This window comes from Hylobates moloch, unplaced genomic scaffold (assembly GCF_009828535.3).
Source record: "Hylobates moloch isolate HMO894 unplaced genomic scaffold, HMol_V3 SCAFFOLD_1, whole genome shotgun sequence".
Classification (NCBI taxonomy): domain Eukaryota; kingdom Metazoa; phylum Chordata; class Mammalia; order Primates; family Hylobatidae; genus Hylobates; species Hylobates moloch.
In genome coordinates this window covers 63457043-63474335 of record NW_026652276.1, presented here as the reverse complement: position 1 = coordinate 63474335, position 17293 = coordinate 63457043, and the positions used below count along the sequence as shown (strand labels likewise).

General features: G+C 37.3%; 1 protein-coding gene across 1 annotated transcript in view; it reads right to left on the bottom strand.

Moving 5' to 3' along the window:
• CCDC141 (coiled-coil domain containing 141) overlaps nt 1-17293 on the bottom strand; it is a 217521-nt gene that overhangs the window by 75369 nt on the left and 124859 nt on the right. Inside the window, exon 7 of the mRNA XM_032755264.2 lies at nt 10752-10946. Within this exon, the coding sequence (XP_032611155.1) occupies nt 10752-10946 (195 nt within the window). The remainder of the gene's footprint in view (nt 1-10751; nt 10947-17293) is intronic.

The following is a 17293-nucleotide window of genomic DNA, read 5'->3' as shown; positions in this document are numbered from 1 at the left end:
AGCTGAGATCACACCATTGCACTCCAGCCTGGGCAGTAAGAGTGAAACTCTGTCTCAAAAAAAAAAAAAAAAAAAAGAAAGAAAGAAAGAAAGAAAAAGAAAGAAGATGATTTAATGACTTTCTCTATCCTTCCATAACCCATTGAAACATCATTTGCCAATAATCACTGTTTCTGAAAATTTTAAATATATTTTAAAATTTGTGTTACTTATTTTGAATACAGTGGAGTTTGTTGTTAATTGGGGGTTAGTTTTTTTTTTTTTTTCTGAGACAGAGTCTCGCTCTGTCACCAGGCTGGAGTGCAGTGGCGCAATCTCAGCTCACTGCAACCTCTGCCTCCTGGGTTCAAGTGATTCTCGTGCCTCAGCCTCCCGAGTAGCTGGGATTATAGGCACACACCACCACACCCAGCTAATTTTTATATTTTTAGTAGAGATGGGTTTCATCATGTTGGCCAGGCTGGTCTTGAACTCCTGACCTTGTGATCTGCCTGTGTTGGCCTCCCAAACTGCTGGGATTACAGGTGTGAGCCACTGCGCCCAGCCGAGGGTTAGTTTTAAAGTCAAATGCCTAAAGCAAATATCTGGCATAGTCAAAATCATCTTCAACTCCCTTAAATCACACTTAAAGTCTAATATATGTGAATTAGTGCATATAGTAACACATATTCACATTTAGAATTGAGAACCCCTGAGCTACACTAAAGGAAGAAATAAAAGGAAAGTCTCTATGTAAATATCACAGCCTTCTCGCCTTTCTTCCCTTAAGATAATTCTCAAGTTTTCAGTGTGAATGGAGAAAGAATAGAAAATTCCAAAGTGCTTTTTCTTGCCTACATATTTAACCCCATTTTCTAATATAAAGCTACTATAACCTTAATACATGTCATGTTTGTTGTTTTGAGAATTAGGAAGAAAAATATATAAAAGTAAGTGGGTTTCATGGCAAACATATAGTAGGTACTTGGAAAATACTGGCTGTTATTATAAATCTTGATTGATTGAGCCCATCTTTAAAAAGTCATTGAGAAGAGCATGGCCACCTGGTGCCTGTCATTCATCCCACATGGGCCTTTCCTCGGTGGCCCCACTGAACATCTGCCACTCTCAAATCCTCAGGCATTGGTCTCATCTTTATTGGAATTAGATGCTAAAACCACAACGTCATTGAATGCATGTGTGATACCACTCCACCCCCTCCTGAATGTTATAATAAAATTATTACTTCCTAATAAAATGGAAATAAATTGAAAGACTAAGCATTCACTAGAAGAAGGGAATGATATATCTAGGACAAAGATAGCCCATAATGAGAATCAAAATAGTCAAATTATCTTCCAGAGCTTTTTCTCAAATGTGTAAGGAAAATATTTACTATAAATTGTTCTGTATATCACACTTAATAGAACTACAGCAGTAGAAAGGAGGTAAGTGATTTTATTCCCTCATTAGCTCAACAAATACATTTGTAGAATACCTATTAGTACGATGGGCTGGATACTGACCTCAATCCTAACCAAACCCTAATAGGAATAATCTGCAGACATAGAAATAAGAGTTAAATTTCTGGACTTTAACAGGAAGCTACTTTCAAGAAGACTATACTATCTGTGATTGTCCGAATTATACACAAAGCTCATCTCTCTTATTCCCATGCAGAATTTGCCAGTTCCATGTGCCAGTTCCAGAAATGATCTAAGTATCATTGTTCTCACTTAATCTACCCTCAAAATAGAACTGAGTGCTTTTCTATTTACCAAATCCATAAAGAACCTGATATACTGGATCCAGCCTGGAAAGACTCCCTTTGCTGCACACACAATACAGAACATATTATTTCTGGCAATAAGAACACTGTGACCCCCATACAAACTCCTTTGGAAGTAGTGTTTTCCCTTTAGTCTTTTTTCTTCACAGATCTCTCTTTTTTCAAACCTTGTATGTGCAAGTCAAATAAAGCTACTACGACTGGATTGGGAAAAAAGGATATAGGACAAGGATAATATTTTATCCCTCTGGTTCCTAGCTCTTCTTGAACATTTTATATGTACTATTCAGTTTTTAGGCAGATAAGAAGATGAATCAGCTCTTTTCGGTCTTGTTTTGGTAAAGACCAAGGAGTTGCTTGGTGTTTCTTCTTTACAAAACCAAAAAAGACCTTTCCTTTTTCACTTGTTTAGTACAGGACCCAAGGCAGCCTGCACCAAATCAAATAAAGATAGTATCAGGACATGGCACATTTCATTCTTTTAAAAATATCTACAAGACGAATTCAAACAAGAGCCGTGAGTCATCTAGCAGAATTCTATCATGCTGTTTCACAAAGGTGTTTAATAAGTAATGTTGTTTGCTTCTTGACTAATCAACTTGAAGAGAGTCAACATTAAACAGGAACAACAACAGAAGGAAAACAGCAGAACCTAGAAAATTTCCTTCCACGAGTCTAGTGGCTGGAGAGAATTTTGTTGGAATGCTTATAATTACCAAAAACACAAAACTCAGCTAAGTGCTGAATTGAGTCTAATTAGTGCTTCTAATTAGAGCACCAGATTCCATCACCTGTAGAGATTCAGATTTCCCTTAGGTTCTGTTACAAAGACCAAAAGCTTCAGTTTCCTTTGCTATACATCACCTGAGAGAACTTCTGGTGGTTCCCACTCTGGGGAACTGATTCCTAATTCAGGTCCTCCCCACATCTGTCCAAGCTTTCAAATGCCATGAAGGCCAGAGTATAGGGGTGATGTGATTTTTAAGCTCCCAATATTTGCTGTCCCCTGCTGCAGATCCAGCTTATTCCTTGCCTATCAAAGGCAGTTGCTGCTGGACCCCAGAGCTCCCTCCTTGTTCCAGGGTGAATTCATGGTATTAATGAGAGGTATTAAATGCCATTAGCACCTATGGAAGCTTTTCTCTCATAATCTGGAAAGCTGAGAAAACACTGGAATAAAAGAGGTTTGGGATTGAAAGTGGTATGTATCTGAAGCATTTTATCAACAAGGAATGGAGGAAGTTTATGCATTGACCATCTCTTGTTCTGAGGAATACATCTAGACCCATTCAATAGCACTTTAGGCAGCTAGTCACTATTTATAATTTCTGGTTTCTTTTCTCTAAGTTGACCTAAATGACTTTAAGATGATCTTGGGAATATTAATATAGAAAATGTCCATTTATAATGTGTAAAGCACTTATTTTTTCACTTATTCAAAAAACATGGAAATCTATGGACTATGTACTCAGCTATGTGCTGGGAATGTAAAAATGAACAAAAGCATTACATCACATTAGAGATATAAAGACAGAATAATGGCTAGCAATTAGTGAGTGCTTAGCAGTTCTGTGCTCTAGCCATGTATTAACTTACTCAGACAGCACAATGTCCTTATAAGGTACCAATAGTACTTCTATTTTACAGGTTAAAAAAGCCAGATGCACAGGGAAGTTAAGTGACTGCCCAAGGTCACAGAGCTAATAAATGTCCAAGATCAGATTCACACTCAGGCATCCTGGTTCCAAAATCTACTGTTATTTTGGCAAAGTGTCAGGCTAGCAAACATTTCTAATTTTCACTTAATACCCTACAATTCCATTTATTTTACACTCCAACTGTATCCCAAAAAGACTGTGTACAATTTACCACCAATTATAAGAACTTTTATTATTGAATGAGACTCTCTGAAGTAGATAAGGATTATTAGACTGATTTTAGAAAAGAGGAAACTCAAGCTCAAAATGTAAATTGATTTGTCACATGGCCAGTCATTTAATCATTTATCTGACAAAAGTTTTTTGAACGTATGTGACACACAAAGAAGATTAGGACATAATCTCTCTCTAAGGCATACAGAGAAATATTATGGAAATGATACAAAATAAGCAATTAGTGCTGCCTGGAGATGTCTCAGAGGAGGCACTATGTGTAGATGACAAGCCCTTTACACAGCATGACCTGCCTTCTCAGATATGATGCAGAGATGAAGCTTGAAATTTGTGTTCCTCATATATTAAAGTAATTAAGTTATCTTCTTTTAAAATGGTCAAGTCCCAAGTACCTTGGATCAATATAATCTCCTATGAACAATTTCATGTAGTTGGCCTTGAAACTCTACAGTTTATAATATTCCACTGCTCTTAGTCATTCAAATAATTATTGAACACCCACTAACTAGAAGTCACTGTTCTAAGTGTTTTGGTGAACGCAAAGTGAAAAGGACATGTTTCTTACCCTCAGGAAATTTTAATTAAGCAAAAGAAATCTACCCAGAAATAAATAACTATAATACTAGGCAGAATGTGTTTACTGCCAACAGAGAGATGCAACAATCTGATATTGCGCATAGAAGAGAAACCAATCAATACACTCTTAAGTTAGAACTCCATTGACAGCTTAAATGTGAAAGGTATTCATGAGTGAGGAAAATAAAATTGAACATCTTGATTATCAGCCTATTAGATATGAACTGAGTTGTGAGCTCTCATGAGACACTTAAGATGTTAAAGGTGTTTTTTCTACAATTTTTCTATGATATATCTATTTTAATAATTGTATGCTAATAATGTAGCCATATTTATCAAATACTTGCTGTGGTTTAAATAGCCTGACCTCTGAGCTCTAAAATCAAAGGTTTCTAAACCCTACAGTCATCATTCTCTCAGAGGGAGTACAGGAAGAGGGTAAATTAAGACATCATCTGCTTCTTGTGGTGAGGTTTGCATCATCATGACTTTTTCAATTCTTAAATATCTCTGCATATATAAAGATATGTTCAGCATAAAATAGAAACTCCTTAGCATGCTATTCAAAACACTTCCTGATCTCCCCACCTGCTTCTACCACCTTTGTCTCTCATCACTTTTGGTATACACCCTACACTCCTGGCAAATTGAATTATCTTAGGTTCCCCAAACATGGCATGACTTTGTACCATCCAGCCCTTCCTCAACCCTTCTTGCTCCATCCTTTCAAACTCATCTCATGATCACCTCCTCTGGGGAGCCTTCCTTGACTCTTTTTCCCTGAGCCAGGTTAAGGGTCTCTGCTCTGTGTGCCCTAATGCTTTGGGCTTACTCCATCACAGCTTTCCCACAACCCAGTGCACTTCTGTTCCCTTGCCTCTCATCTAAACTTGACTGAGAAGGTCTGGAAAGCAGAGATTATATCTTTCATTGCTTTCACTCAAGTACCCATTTTATGCATGGCAAGAATAGGAACACAACGTATTAGCTGAATGCAAATATGGAAGACGAGAGGGAGGGAACATAAGTGGCTTTAGTTATTTCTAAGAGAAAGGGGAATTGTTCTGAAAAAGAGGAACTTAAGACAGGCTGCTGAGGAATTATGAAACTGAAAGTAATTATATTTTCCTTGATATCTAATAACGTTTATCCTATTTCTTGAATTCATTTCTATTACCTCAATAAATTCCTTCTGCATAATATTTTTTAGGTACTCTACTTGGGCAGGTTTTTAAAAATTTCAATCTTTACAACTGGACCATTTTCATTAATTTATTTCATCAGTTGGGCCTAAAATGTGTTTATTTTGAAAATGGTAAGATCCCATATATATCATGTATATATAAATGAAAAAAAGTGTACCAAATTCCATGCTTAATTATTTTGTTTGCATCTGAAACAATGATATTGCTATAAGCATTACTGGGCATCACTGTAAATATCTTGAAAAAGCAACATCATCTTCTTAAAAGACATTAATGTTTCAGTAGCTATGGCAGAAACAATGGAAGCTATGACAATTGTTACATTTCAAACTACTTTTTGTGTGTTTCTTTGGCCACCCCAACTTTTCCTTCATCTTTGCTTTCAGGCTGACCACCCAAAAATCAGACTATGTTCATAAAATGGATTTGGCCTCAGTTTCCTCTGCTTGCTTTCTTCAATGAAATCATGTGCCTGGGAATGGAAGGCATAGGACACAATATGTTATGGCCAATTAGTCATGTTTTACAGTTTTGGGTTCAATTGCAGCTGTCCTGTAAATACAGGCTCACCCCATTCTGTTTTTGAAACATATTATATATTTATCTCTGATTCAAACTACATTCCCTTAACAATGATAAATACATTTGGGGTGATCAATAAATATCAACCATAGCTTGTTTTCTGTGAACACACTAGAAGTATAATAAATAAGATAATCTATAATCCCAAAGGATGAATATTTTGGAGGATCGAGATGAGTTATTCTAATAGGTGCTATATTCATATTTCATGCCATGTTCTCATAAGTCTTAGTAACATCTGATAATTAGAGGAACTCTTCTCCAATCAGCTATTAGTCAATGTCGACAACTGACACTTACTTGTATATTCTGCTAAGTGATTTAACAAATAGTTTCCTTCACCAAACACATTAGGAAACTCTAAAAAGAACAGGAAGTATATCAGATTCTTCAGTTACATGGCTCACTCCACTTGAATCCAGTGGTTGGTTTACAGCAAGCAGCAAGTTCCTAATGCCATCTCAACATCGCCACCTGCTGCTCACTCCAGGTCCGAACATCCGTATCTCAAGCCACGGGCTGCCAGACACTTCCTCTGGGTGAGAAACATTCCTGAACCTTGGGTAATCATCAAACCCTAGCAGAATTAAAGGTAATCAATTGCACTCCTGGAGCCACTGGACAAAGGCAGTGGGGGAACTGTTGTCAATGTGGGCAATTAAGTGATAATTATATTTTACTGAATTTCACAAATTTTGTAAGTTTTGTTCTCTGCTATTTATTTTCCAGCATTTAGAACAATGCCTGACACATAGCAGTGGCTCAATAAATATATACTAAATAAGTGAATATCTAAAGAGAAGGGTAATTATTCTCATGAATTCACCTTTAAATAATAAAATAAATTATTGTAAAATATTTCTAGTAAATAATAATATCCCTATCTAGAATTGTTAGAGAGGGGAATGAATGAAAATGAAAGGAGGTGGGGCATGGTGGCTCACACCTATAATCCCAGCACTTTGGGAGGCCAAGGAGGGTGGATCCCTTGAGCCCAGGAGCTCATGACAAACCTGAGCAACATGGCAAAACCCCGTCTCTACAAAAAATACAAAAAATTAGCCTGGTGTGGTGGCATCCCAGTTGCCTGGGAGGCTGAGGTAGGAGGATTACCTGAGCCTCAGAGGTCAAGGCTACAGTGAGCTGTGATCATGCTACTGCACTTCAGCCTCGGTGACAGTGAGACCCTGTCCCCACCCCCTGAAAAAAAAAGAAAGAAAGAAAATGAAAGGAAAAGGGGGAAGAGGGACTCCTCAATGATTTTAACCAGAAATATGATAAAACCTGGATGAAAAAAGAAATATATATGATATGAGAAAATTACTAAGTCTATTCTGCAGATAAAATTAGATATTTATTTTTTATTTTAACAAAATTCAAAAAAGTAAAAAGTATATTTAAAAAATCATATATTTCACTTTTTACCAAGCAGATATTCAAGCTATCCCACTCACTCATTTATATATTGCCCATTATACTAACAAATTTCATACATTAGTATTTGACATAGAAATTGAAAAAGCACATTGACCTAGCTTCAACGAATTTGGAACAAGAAGTTGTTTGCTGAAAAATAATTCCACTTTTCAAGAATGAAATTGATTTTCAAGGGAAGTACCCTTTTGTAAAGTGCTGACTTCATCTTTTACCCCTGCAGTGCTAACATCTAGTTTGCAAGTGCTGGGAGAGAAAATTCTTCATGGATCTCTTGTGCTTCTACACATCTCACTGGTAGGTCAAGAATACAAGACTCTGATCCCTTTATATCTGGGCCACTTCTCAGTGTTGGGTCTGCAACTAGCAACTTTCAGGATTGAGGTGATGTTGCCCTCCAAGATAAAGAGCAGGCGTGCTTCCTATTTGCTGTAAAACTACAGATTCCCCAAGCTTAGGGTTCCTCTCCTGAACCCCACCTGCTGCGGGTGCATATATCCATCTGGGCCCATCTGCATCACTCAGGGGGAATTGGGGCTGGGAGAATTGATGGGGCATGCTGACACTCTGGCTGCTGCTGTGGTATAATCAATCACCTCTGAGCCAGAGGTCAGGTGTCTTCTGTAATCATCCATGAAACTGTGATAAGTTAACATGTTAGCTTGAATGTAGGGTAAAATCTCAAACCCCTCACAGTTCTTGAGAGCACGACTTCATCTAAGAACGGGAATGTTCACAATTAGGAAACCCAGTGCACTCAAGGCACAACAAAGTGAATTTTCAAGAGGAAAATTCAGTGTTTCGGAGATAATTGATTATACAAACTGAACATACCTTTTCACTAGTGTAAACAGAATTTTATTCTAGAAAAAAACATTTTAAGGGATTTTGAAATTATATTAATTTTAAAACTTCAGTTCTTTATTTAAACTAGGGCTATAAGTGTCATGCTAAAAATTGGGTAAAGTGGTCAAATTTTTGTAAAATTTGGAGGTTTTACAATATAAATAAAAAAGAAAAATACCATTTATAAGCCACAAGAAGAGCTTTCTTCTTTAAGTAGATTTACACGACATAATTTCATCATTTATCTTACTTAATAATATAGTATAAATAATATAGTTATTTTACTTAATAACATATGAAAAAATTCATTTCAACAGTCATGATTAAACATGTACATTCCAAACTCCAGCTTCTATTTTTGCTGAGGTAGAAATATCCATCATCTTTCACATTGAGTTCTTAGATTTGGAGTCAGAAATTATTTCCTTGATGCTTTGAAAAGGGAGAAAGGATTCTAACACTATTCCGAGTGCCACTTGGCTATAGAACCTGCTATAGTGTGGATAAATCCCAGTGGAGCTTATTATAATTTGTATAGTTAGCATGCCATGGCTTGCAAATGATAAAATGGGGAATCTAGAAATCAAAAGTCTTTGTGATTATGAAACATAAATTCTCTACTCCAATCTGACCTGAATTACTGTATGAGTTTGAGAAAGTAACCGCTCTCTTTTTTTTTTAAAAAGGCTTTTGCAGGAGATATTCCTTCTCTGTTAAAACCCAGAAAAATATCCCAGCAAAGTATAAAATAGTGGGAGCAGAGAAAACAAGAGTAAGAGAATGGGAATGAAAGAGAGAAATTACATTTTGCAAGGCTGTAAACCACAGGGTTTGTACTGGAAGAATTGTTTTATAGCAATGTTTGATAACTGTTTTGCTTAGAAACAATATTAACTGACCTGTAGATGACCCACTCATTTTGAAGAATGAACACGCAATTTAAATTTAAAAGTCTCTTATTCAAAAACAGAATTACTGAGGAGAAACTTAACTAGCAACTAACATCTAATTAGTTCAATAGCTCCAGTAATACGGTATATCTGTTTCCTCTCTTAAAACAAAGAAATCCCAAATGACAAATAATCTGACAATAAATCTTTCTTTAACATTTACCACAATTTAGCACCTCTGTTTTGAAATTTTACTATTTATTTTTTCAAAAAGTTTCTTATTAGTAAAGAAGTTCAAAATTAAGTCACTATTTTGATATACACCAGGACATTGCATTCAGGGTGTTGATGCTGTGATTTTAGATCACAATGTACCTAGCTTCCAGGGTTTCCTCATTCATTTCCTGCCACATTGTCTGTTTTGAAAACATCAGTGAAATTTAAGGTACGAAACAATTCCAAAAACACCATTTGAAGGTGTATATTACATTGGAAAAGGTAGAAAAAATTTTCAGATAATATCACCAGCCTCATATACTGAGCTGTACTCAAGTGATGTGAACAGGTGAACATTGCCACTTAGCAGGAACCACCTGCTGCAATCAACATCCAATGAATCAGAGAGGAGAAGCAGAGCACTTCTCAAACTCAAGAAGACCTGGAGATGGTCCACAGCCAGATTTCACTCTGGCTCACTTAAAAAGGCAAGACCAAGGTGGACCAATCGGGCTAAGGCACTGTTTCTAGCCTTATGGCTTGTGTGCAAAAAGGCTTGCAATGTTCATATATATTTTACCTGGTAAATAAAAGAGGACGAAAAAAAGGAGGGCCTTTGGTAAAAATTTTAAGGTATTTTTAAACTTTGATACATTTATGATAATTCTCTTCCTCCATGGGAAATGCTATAATGTAGGCACAAGTGTCCCCCAAAAACAGACCAGTGGCAGCTGTAAGATAAAACCCTCATGAGGCTAGGCATGGTGGCTCACGCCTACAATTTCAGCACTTTGGGAGACCACAAGGCAGGAGGATCACTTGAGCCCAGGAGTTTGAGGCCAGCCTGCACAACATAGCGAGACCCTGTCTCTACAAAAAAAAAAAAAAAAAAAAGAGTCAAGCATGGTGGCAAGTGCCTATGATTCCAGCTACGTGGGAGGCTGAGGTGGGACAATCACTGGAGTCCAGGAGGTCGAGGCTGCAGTAAGCTATGATCACTGCACTCCAGCCAGGTTGACAGAGCCGGGCCCTTTCTTAAAACAACAACAAAAACCATCCAACGAACCAAACCAAACCAAACCAAACAAACAAACAAAAAACCCTCACGAGGTTTGTTTGTTGTTTTTAAAGTCACCTTTTACATGTGAAAACAGTCTTTTAGTTTTGAGAATCAAATAATGGCCATAATAGGAATATATGTTAAAAGCTCTCTTTGCTGCTATCAATTTTGAAATTTTTCATGGAGTTTTGACTTCTGTGATGTGTTCCAGTCAGTTGAAGTAATGGGTCTTTCACTGGTCTGCCTGATTACCGAAAATTATCAACTTGACCTCACACTGACCTTGTTAGCACTGTTAAAAAATTCATTTGCCTTCTTTAACCAGGTATTCCTTTCCACCATGAGTTGACCAAATTCTTCTTGAAGCTGACTCAGTTTCTGGTGAGAGAGCTGGAGGTGTTCTTTCTCCACGTAGTCCTTTGACAGCAGAATTCTCAGTGCCTCACTCTTCAGCTTCTCAACAGCAGAATTCCATTCCTGCAGGAGATCATTCTTATTAAGTTTATTTTATACATCTCCCCTGTTATGGACCGAATGCTTGTGTGCCCCCCCCCCAATTCCTCTGCTGAAATCTAACCCCCAAGGTGATGATATTAGGAAGTAGGGCTTTGGGAGATGATTAGTGACCTTATGAAAGAGGCCTGAGAGGGCTGCCTTGCCCCTTCCACCATGTGAGGATATGGTAAGTTGGCAGTCTGCAACCCAGAAGCGGGTTTTCACCACAACTCTACCATGCTGGCACACTGATCTCAAACTTCCCACCCCAGGACAATGAGACATAAATATCTATTGTATACAAGCCATTCAGTCTATGTTACTTTGTTATAGAAACTCAAACTGACAAAGACACCTTTTTTAATAATTTCTGATAAGATTCAGAGAATATTTAGATATGCTGAGTATATCATAAATCTGCCATTCAATTTTCAAATCATGAAAGTGTAGTAAATTCTGTAGTGGTAAATGCTTCACTACAGGTTTGAGTACCATGTAGATGTAGTGGGAAAAGACACAGAAAGAGGCTGAAAAGGGAGAGTAGAAAGAGGCATGAAGTTGGGATGAGTGACTGGCAGAGCTCCCAGCTGACCTGAATACAGATCACTTCCATTTCTGTGAACTCCACCTAAAAATATACCCCTTATACAATAAACAACAGTTTTAAATCTTGAACTCATTTTGTCCAATGTTTATTCATTTAAGTATAAAAACATATCTTTCCCACAATTCAGTCTTACTGTCAATGTGGGTAAATGTGTACAAGAAATGAAGAGAAATCACATCTTATGACTGTTGTTTTTGTGTCTGCCTACACGTACAGCTATTAGGTTGGTACAAAGGTAACTGCGGTTTTTGCCATTAAAAGTAATTACCTTTGCACCAACCTAATAAAATGAAGTTCTGTTACTCCTCATAAAATGAATAGCTGTTATTGTTTGGTATTTCCTCCTTCATGATATCAGTTTCACCACTCAAGGCTTCACTCTTAATGGTATATAGACCTTTCAGAAAATGAAAAGAGGTAGCTTTTTACTTTTTGTTGCATGAGGATGGAAAAACATTAAACAGAATTAAAATATGAGTTGGAGTAAACCAAACATATTTACATTCAATTTATTTGAAGGGAAATTCAAGTTTCTTGCAAAAGTCCTGAAGTCAGACCCGCCGTCATAAAAGAATGATTATCTCTAACATGGCTGTCTTGTTAGTGAATCTTCTGGTATCCATATAAGCTGAGGCTGAGTGATAGGCGTAGGCTACTTGTGAAGCATGGAAAATTTAGCACAAGATTTCAGAAGTCTCAGTCTGACTCCATCCTGCCTTGTTCTACCAGTACAAAGTATCCTACTATTAAGTTACATTTGTTATATTACATTGTGTAAAATAAGTACAATTTTAGTGCAATTTGCCATTATTGTTTCCATTCATTCATTTTACAAAGTAACTACTAGGGTACTACTACCTACCCAGCACTATGCTAAGACAGATGCCTTGGGGAATATAAAGAAAGAATAAAATGGCTTGTGCTGTGGCTCATGTCTGTAATCCCAGCACTTTGGGAGGCCAAGGCAAGCAGATCGCTTGAGCCCAGGAGTTTGAGACCAGCCTGGGCAACACGGCAAAACCCTGTCTCTACAAAAAAATACAAAAAGTTAGCTGGGCATAGTGGCGCATGCTTGTAGTTCCAGCTACTCAGTGGGGCTGAGGTGGGAGGATCGCTTGAGACCAGGAAGTCGAGGCTGCAGTGAGTTGTGATCGTGTCACTGAACTCCAGACACACACACACACACACACACACACACACACTCAATACAATAGTATTTTAAATAATAATTAGCAGGTGTTAAGATAGAAACTGTACATATTATTTTGTGGTGTCCATGGAACCTGTTATAGTTTTAGGTGCAAGAGAAAAACATTTTGATCAATGAATACAGGAGTATAAAATGTAGAGTAAGAAATTTGAATTATTTGAAGTATCAGTTATATAAAATTGTGGCTTAAAACTATAATCCTCAAAAAGCCTTAAATTAGATATTATTTTTTCTAGTATTGACATAGGTTCAGAAGAGTATGCTACTCAAGGTTACATATCCAGTAAGAGAGGCAGTACCAGGACTAGTTCACAGGTCTTTGTCTCATGCTACCTTCCAGGGAACTGAGGATAGACTCCAAAATCTGCAATTTCTCAGTGCATGCAAAAGCAACACTCTTAAGCATGGATATGGGTTACGTGAGTTCTCAAGATCTTTCAATTTTTAAAGAGCTATTGTGTCCCCACTTAAGGAAAACTAATACGTGCCAAGATGTTCTTTCATAAAGCACTTTTATTACCGTTACCACTTAAAAACCATTACTTTAACCTACTGGGAATGAGCAAATATTTTTAAAACAGTAGAATTTCTGGCACACATAATAGGCACTCACTAAATGTTAGCCCCACTTTTCTGCCCATCAGTTTTGGTTCATTAGCTCTCCAAAATGTGTTCTTTATTTATGGGTATTCCCATTACCCAGTTGTAAAATAATGGCAGTGAAATGTTTCCCAAAATGTTACTGATTAGTGTTAAGTATTGATCAGTCTTATGAGATGAAACAAAGTAAAACGGGGTTTTTTGTGGTTTTTGTTTGTGTTTTTTTACTGCAGTACTTCTTGGCATCTTTAATGTATTAATGTGCATTGAGACTCTCCTAGAGGAAAGTGCAGTGTGGAATATTTTGGACAAACTCTCTTGATTAATAAACTGTTTGCTAGTCATCTCAGGAGACCAATGCTCCAGTTGGAACAATGTTGGGGAAAAACGTTCTATAGCTAAGAGCAGCTGAATCACCAACTGGGTTCACCAGCTCTCACAAGTCTTTCTGTTTCTTTCTTTGTTTTGTCCCTGTTCTCCAGCTCCTCTGTTAGTTCATTTCCTCTCTTTGTACCATCCTTTCTTCTTCTGTCTGTTAAGATCTGTGGGGCATTAATACTCAAACTCAGGTGGAGAAATACTTAATGTGTAAAGATGCAGAATAAAGCAGGTAATTCTTTAAAAACATTTGGCATTGATCAGAACCTTCTGTGCAAATAGGGGGAGACAACTTAATGAATATTGAGAAGCTGGGGAGGGCCTAGAAAAACAGGGGCAAGGAAAATGCAGAAGTTAGGATATGTAGAAATGAAATATAGCCATTGCGTGCTCAGTCTAACAACACTAAGCTCTAGGATGTTGTCTTAACTGTCTGCAAGATGGTAAGGGTTGATTTTTCTTTCTGTATGTTAGTGGTGTGCTAAATACTTTACACGCATTATCTCATTTAATTTTTATCATATCCCTATGAAGTAGGAACTGTTATTATCTTCATTTTACAGATGGAGTAACTAGGGCCAAGGGAGATTACCAACTTGCCCAAGATGTCAACATCAGTAAGAGAGAGAGCCAAATTTCAAACTCAGGTAGTTTGACTCTACAACCTACTATCTCAACCAGATTTCCAGCCCCAGCTCTTCTCAGTCTTGATACACTGTTTTTCTCATCAAAGAATGACTAACCATATTATTTTGGAATTGCCTACATAAAACTTCCATATGGCCTGGACAAGACCTCGGAGGTGATAAAAATCTTATATGACCCTGGGATTCTCAGATTTGAAATCAGAAGGCTCGCTATTTCAGAATAAACACAAAGCTAATATAGATATAGTTGAAAATTTACAGCCCAAACTCAGACTTAGTTTTGCTTAGCAACTGGACCAAAATAATAAACCTCTTCTCTATGAATAAGAAGAGAAATACCTGTTCTCCAACAATGTTCATAAATCTGCCTTCAGTATAAATTTTGCAAACAACATTAAAGAGAGACCTCTGGAGTAGAGCCAAGTCTTTGAAAACCCACTTTAACCTTGTGCTTGACATCGTGCTATAAAAAGTGGACTGTGACCTTCCATAGAAACTGTAAAGGGCCATTTTGTGCCTCTTATCTTTTTTTGTTCTCCATCCCCAGTCTTCTTAATTACATTTTCACATGAACTCTGTGGGTATTAAATGAAGCTAGGTCATTCAATATTTCTATTCAGTCTTCTCGGAAAATTGGTTCTGTTTTCTTTGGGCAATCTATAAGCAGTTTCTGATGCATTTCTATACCATGCTGGCAATGTATTTATTTCCCCAGACATTTTTCATAGGGGACACTTCCCCCATTTTATTTTTAAGATGAAACTTTCCAGAGCAATTTGAATCCATCACGCTATTTAAAAAATATAGTTGTCACCCTTGTCAAGGCTAGAGGAGCCCAGTGGAGAAAATCTCCTTCTGTTTTCTCTAAGCCGTTGCTGCCTGCCTGTTAAGTGTTAGACTTCTAACAGGGTCTCAGTCACTTTGCAATAAAATATTTCCAGTACTTGTCCCCACCAGCAGAAAGCCAAAGCCTTCCATTTCCTTGGCTTTTCAATTTGACAGAGATGTGTGCATATCTCTGACCCAATACAGACGTGAGGCCCTGTGTGTTCCCAGGTTTGTGATGTCTCCATAGGTCACTCCGTTATTTTCATTTTTCACTCACAGTAGGAACCTTTTTAACTGTACCTTTCAGTATTCCATTTCCTGAGGAAATTGAGCTTTTCTTGGATCCCTTGATTGAAAGGGTACTTTTAAGAGGATTAGTGCTGACAGACAAGAAGGCGAAAAAGATTTCTTCTTTCCTTCCCCCCACTGCTAGTCCTAGCTTAGCTCTTTAAATGAAGTTATGAATTGGCATAACAATTATCCAGCAAGCAGATCCAAAAAGTAAGAATGTTAGCTGCTCCAACTGAAAAGAAAAAATAATAATAACCACAGTATGTTTAGTAAGCTTTTGCTCACACAAAAACTTCCCTGTGTATGAGGGGATTTTAACCATTCAACATCAGGTGGTAAATTTTCATTATAAGCTTGACTTCAGAATATAAGTTTTAAGTGGGGGAAAGGTGGACCAAAAAACAATAGGGAATATATTCGAAAACTACAAAAAATATTAACTGTGGAGATTACTGGCCAAAATCAAATCTGGCAGAAGCATGTGTTGAGTTCATGTATAGTTCCCAAAGCATGGCTGATTCCTAGACCATCTCATTAGATATAGCCTATTTCTTGTTTAACCCTCAAGTCTACAATTCCATTCAGAACAACTAGAATTAACTCACTGACACAAAATCATAGAATTTTACATGATTGCATTAGCAGATGGTAAAACAAACCTGGCAATTTTAATCATAGAATATTTGAAAGTCCGCTTAAGATTTTTTTTTTTTTTTACAGAAATGTTTATGCTTTTGAAGAGTGGCATTGAGCCCTTTAGAAGTTGAAACTCTGATTATGTCAAGTTGGATTATAAACTGGGTGGTAGTCCTCATGCTCCCTTCGGGGGCATTTCTATGCTGACCTATACAAATACCAGGGTCATTCTGGAGAGAAGTGTCTTGCCTCAGTCTCCCATGCTTGCTGAGTTCAGTGTCTACACGCCATTTGAACTTTGCCCTCACTATGATGCAGTCCAGCAAAGGCACAGATTGCACACAGGAAGAACTGTGATTTTGCATTTCACCTAGAGATGAAAGAAGTGTGCTGTTTCACCTCCCAGACATATGGTAGAAAATCATTGTGATTGAACCAGGGAGAGCTTGTGGGTAAGAGCAAAGAACTCCAGCTAGAGGTACACTTTTTATTCCAAGCTTGTTAAGTAGCTTCAGGAAGATTTTGCTTTTTGAGCCCTACTTTTACTGCAGTGCAATGACAGTCACCACCAGTTGGTACATTTCTGCTTCTCTAGTGACTCATCTGTTAATTCAGTGACAAATTAGCTGTGCTTCAAGTTCCTGGATTTCATGCCCTCCTAAAATGTGGGGTACTGGCTGTTTGATCCAAAAATTAACCTTACCAGCATTGGAATTGCAGAAGTGACAGATATCACCAAATTAATTTCCGAGTATTAGTTGCTGCTTTCTTATCTTAGTTCATTTAGATATTTTAGTTAGATATTTAGTTAGTTTATTTTAGTTCATTCAGATATTTTTAAAGTTGCAGGAAAATAGCCCATGACTTGGAAATCTCTTGTTTCCCTTATTCTCTTCAGTGTTTGGCCACTGAGTGGACCCACTAAGCAGCACTTTAGCAGCATGAAGCAGGGTGCTTGTTGCTAATAAATACTGAAGGAAATGGCTATGTGGCAAAATAAAATTTGAAAATAAAATCACAACACACTGTGCTCATAAACAAATCTTCAAAATAGTGATTGGAGCACAAATGCATTTATTCTTTCTTCCTTGGTTCAACATAGATGAAAATTTAATTACACAGGCATTCTGGG